This window comes from Pieris brassicae, chromosome 2 (assembly GCF_905147105.1).
Source record: "Pieris brassicae chromosome 2, ilPieBrab1.1, whole genome shotgun sequence".
Taxonomy (NCBI): Eukaryota; Metazoa; Arthropoda; class Insecta; order Lepidoptera; family Pieridae; genus Pieris; species Pieris brassicae.
This window is the reverse complement of record NC_059666.1, coordinates 4,198,306-4,202,588: the sequence shown is the minus strand read 5'-3', so window position 1 is coordinate 4,202,588 and position 4,283 is coordinate 4,198,306. Positions and strand designations below refer to the sequence as shown.

The following is a 4,283-nucleotide window of genomic DNA, read 5'->3' as shown; positions in this document are numbered from 1 at the left end:
TAGGACGTGTGCCTTCTGCAGTGATAAGATATCCAAGAAACTCGATCTCTGAAACACCGAATATGCTCTTGGAAGTGTTCAAAACAGCTCCGTGATCTCGTAGACGTCCAAGTACTTGACGTAGGTGTATCTCATGCTCATCATGGCTTCGTGAGGCAATGAGAACATCATCAATATAAGGAAAAGCAAAATCCAGATCTCTTAATATTTCGTCCATGAATCTTTGAAATGACTGGGCGGCATTCCGCAGACCAAATCCCATGTAAGGAAATTCGAATAAACCGAACGGTGTTGTAATCGCAGTCTTAGGTATGTCACTGGGATTGACAGGTATTAAATTGTATGCGCGCACCAAATCAATTTTGCTAAACACTATGCAATTATTTAAATTATGTGAAAAATCGGCGATGTGGCGAACCGGATATCGATCAGGTATTGTACGGCTGTTTATACCTCTATAATCACCGCATGGGCGGTCTGTGCCATCTTTCTTAGGCACCAACTGTAGCGGCGCTGCCCACGGGCTATCTGAACGGCGTACAATACCTGTTCTTACCATGTCTTCGAACTCACGCTTCGCTCTGCGGAGTCGATCCGGTGCCAATCTGCGCGGTCGGCTAAACACAGGTGGACCAGGCGTAGTCCGTATGTAGTGTAGCGTCTTGTGTTTGATCTCACGTACCTCTGGCTCACCCGATGGTTTCGTAACCTCCGGAAACTCAGTGAGAAGAATGTGATAACGTGAGGTGCCTGAAACAGTTTTGATTTGGTATACAGTAGCTGAAGCTGGCTTAGCACTTGCTTTAAGAGTTGTTGTTACATCCACTAGCTTGTGATTACGCACATCAACTAATAGATTATAATAAGCTAAAAAGTCTATCCCTATTATAGGTTTCGTCACATCTGCTATTACAAAACGCCAATGAAAGTCTCTGCGTAAACCGAGGTTTAAATTTAAATTGATTGTTCCATACGTATTAATCACTGAGCCATTGGCTGCATAAAGTTTGTACTCACAGTTTTTTAACTGCTTATTATTTACATATTTACAAGGATACACACACAAATCCGAACCAGTGTCTATTAAAAAATCCAGTCTTGTGTTTTTATCTACAACAAAAATACGACGCACGTGGTTGTGGCAGCCATTGTTCGTCGCCATTAATGACTGCTGTTGTCGTTTCCCTTATATGAACATGGCGCACGACACTTTGTCGCGTTTTCTTTGAATGTTCGGTGATACCAACACACGCCACTCGTTGAAACATCTCGTGAACGTCCATGGCTGTGTGATCGGCGTCGCGACTCGTATGCACGCTGTCCCGATCGCGAGCGTGGACGCCGAGATGTAGATGTAGAAAGGGCTGCGACTTGCTTGGTTAGCTCGGCAACGCAATTCCTTAGTTCTTTTATCTCGTCGTGCGGGGACGCCACGTGGTTAATTTGTGGTTGACACATGACGTCAGTAACTGCGTCCGCTAGCGACGCCAAGGAGTCTAGCGAGCTCTTTGGTTGTGACGCAATTATGACTTGAATATTTGTTGGTAATCGGCTCGACCATATGGACCTAATGAAGTCATCTGGAATTTCTGGACCTGCGAGATTTTGTAAGTGTCTTAAAAATTGGGATGGCTTCCGGTCTCCAATGTCTTCGTGTGTTAAAAGTTGTCGCACCCGTTGTTCTTGGGATGATGACAATCTCGATATTAATTCGGTCTTCAAAGATATATACTTGTCCGTAGTGGGCGGGTTTTTTATTATGTCTTTAACTTCCGAAACATACTTGTAATCCAAATTTGACACTACATAGTTATACTTAGTAGTGTCCGCCGTGATATTCGCCAACGTAAACTGGCTTTCGATCTGTGCGAACCATAGCACAGGTTCGTCGGGCCAAAATGGCGGCACTTTAACACTGACGCTATTGATCACGGGAGCGTCATGCGCGTCTTGATTGTCCATCACGTCGGTGTCACCAATATATGGGGGTGTTGGGTTGGCAGAAATGAAACCCCATATATTTAAACACACATGTATATTTACTCTAAATAAATTAATACAATGTATCGTTTAAACAGTCTACCGGTAGCTTGTGTCGCGATACGTGGCGTAGGTACGATCGTACGACCTGCCGGCGACGAAGCTCGGTAAAGACTAGCGTCTCCCGCGCAGTGTTGCCAGTCCCCACATTTAGCAATTGAAAAGCACCAGGGTTACATCTGTCCAAAAGTAATACCATCCATCCAGATTGTAACCCACTATTGACCGATTGCTGTATTCTCAATGCCGACAAAGTGAGTAAGTATATTCTCACAAATAGCGACACAATTGCGTGACGAACTCGGGCTTCGACAAAGGCGAAACACAAAGTACTATAGGACTGTGTGACGTAGACCCAAAAAGTCGACGGTGTGTGTCAGGCACAGAAGGCTGACCACCTACTTGCCTATTTAATTCACAAACAATCATGAAACAGATACAGAAATCTGAGGCCGAGACCTAAAAAAGGTTGTAGCGTCATTGATTTTTTTCTAAAGTGTTACCTTAAATAGATTATATTTTGATATAAAGTAATTATTAAAGCTATGTAGAATTTTACTAAATGTATTTTTTATGTTATATAGAGGTACACATATATGCAGGAATGATCATAAGAAATAGAACTGTAAATGTAATAATGATGCCTGTAGGGGAAAATGATTTTGCCCGCACGTGAAAATGCGTTTGACACAGTGTTCATCGACATTCTTAGGTAGCGTCGGCTAAACACCAAAACTGTTGTGATATGGGGTTTGGAATTATCAAATAAGTATAACTTGAGTATACTATAAAGTATAACTATAAAGAGCGGCTACAATGAGCTTATACTACGGCAATAATTTAAGAATAACACGTTTGTGATTAAATTAATCACATTGTTACACAGCAAAGATAGGAATTCGGTAGCACTACAGAGCCTTGGGTATGTGCCTGATGGGTACGTCAGGTACAACGACCGCCTTATTCGGTATATTACGTTATCTAATGAATTACATAGGTTTACGGTCTACTATTTGTTAGTACCTACAATTTTTTTCTTCATATTGTTAATGTTAACTAGATTGTTTTTCCCAATTTATTTCTTATGTTCGGTCTATTGGATGTGTTTCATAGTATTCTTGTTGATATAGTTATATTCCTTTGAACACCATAAGGACAAGATTGTTTTTTTTTTTGTAAATAAAAAAATCGGGATCTATTTTTTTTTTTACGTTGACAGAGATTCTTGGATTTATTTTTCACTGTCATAATTAATTGTTTTAAGATGTTATAACGAGCATGATGTAGGTGACTAAGTAGCAGGTTCAGCTCCTTACATTATCTAAATCAAAAATAAACTTAAAAAAGAGGCGGAGGTTTTGTCCAGTCCGTAACTCTACGCCCTTGATTTGAGAACTAGTAAATGAAGACATTAATTAACAGACGTTTATAAGTGTTACCTAGACCAGTGTTGGCCTAGTGGCTTCAGAGTGCGACTCTCATCCCTGAGGTCGTAGGTTCGATCCCCGGCTGTGCACCAATGGATTTTCTTTCTATGTGCGCATTTAACATTAGCTCGAACGATGAAGGAAAACATCGTGAGGCAACCGGCTTGCCTTAGACCCAAAAAGTCGACGGTGTGTGTCAGGCACAGAAGGCTGACCACCTACTTGCCTATTCAATTCACAAACGATCATGAAACAGATACAGAAATCTGAGGCCGAGACCTAAAAAAGGTTGTAGCGTCATTGATTTTTTTTCTAAAGTGTTACCTAGAATAGATTATATTTTGATATAAAGTAATTATTAAAGCTATGTAGAATTTGACTAAATGTATTTTTTATGTTATATAGAGGTACACATATATGCAGGAATGATCATAAGAAATAGAACTGTAAATGTAATGCATATTGTATTGCTCTCTGCTACCGAAAGCAGTTTTCTAACATAGCAAAACCGGATCGGGCACGCGTCACAATATGTTACGTACAGACAGGCAAAAAATAATTACTAAAAAAACTTTTTTCGACTGTGAAGTTCGGTGTGTTTAAAGAAACTTGAATAGATTAAGATAATAGAAATAATTACTTCTAGTCTACACATCATCGCTATAAGGAAATTAATCTATTTGGTTAGTAATTCATGATTATATTTGCCAGTTACCTTGAAACTAATATGACGAGATCCACAAAAGATTGAGAGCCAAGAACTAGAACGCGCAATGCCGTCTTTTCTTTAAAACGTAAAGTAAAGTAAACATGTAA

The 4,283-nt window shown here is 40.1% G+C and overlaps 1 protein-coding gene across 1 annotated transcript; it reads right to left on the bottom strand.

Moving 5' to 3' along the window:
• Positions 1 to 1,161: 1,161 nt before the first annotated feature.
• On the bottom strand, positions 1,162 to 1,978 carry LOC123720640. The gene has a single exon (XM_045677340.1). It carries the CDS (start codon positions 1,960 to 1,962, stop codon positions 1,162 to 1,164), a length of 801 nt encoding a protein of 266 aa, XP_045533296.1. The 5' UTR covers positions 1,963 to 1,978.
• Between the last annotated feature and the right edge of the window lie 2,305 nt (positions 1,979 to 4,283).

Bases quoted from the DNA above. Each gene is read 5' to 3' on its own strand.
- LOC123720640 (XM_045677340.1), bottom strand. From the start codon at position 1,962: ATGGACAATCAAGACGCGCATGACGCTCCCGTGATCAATAGCGTCAGT.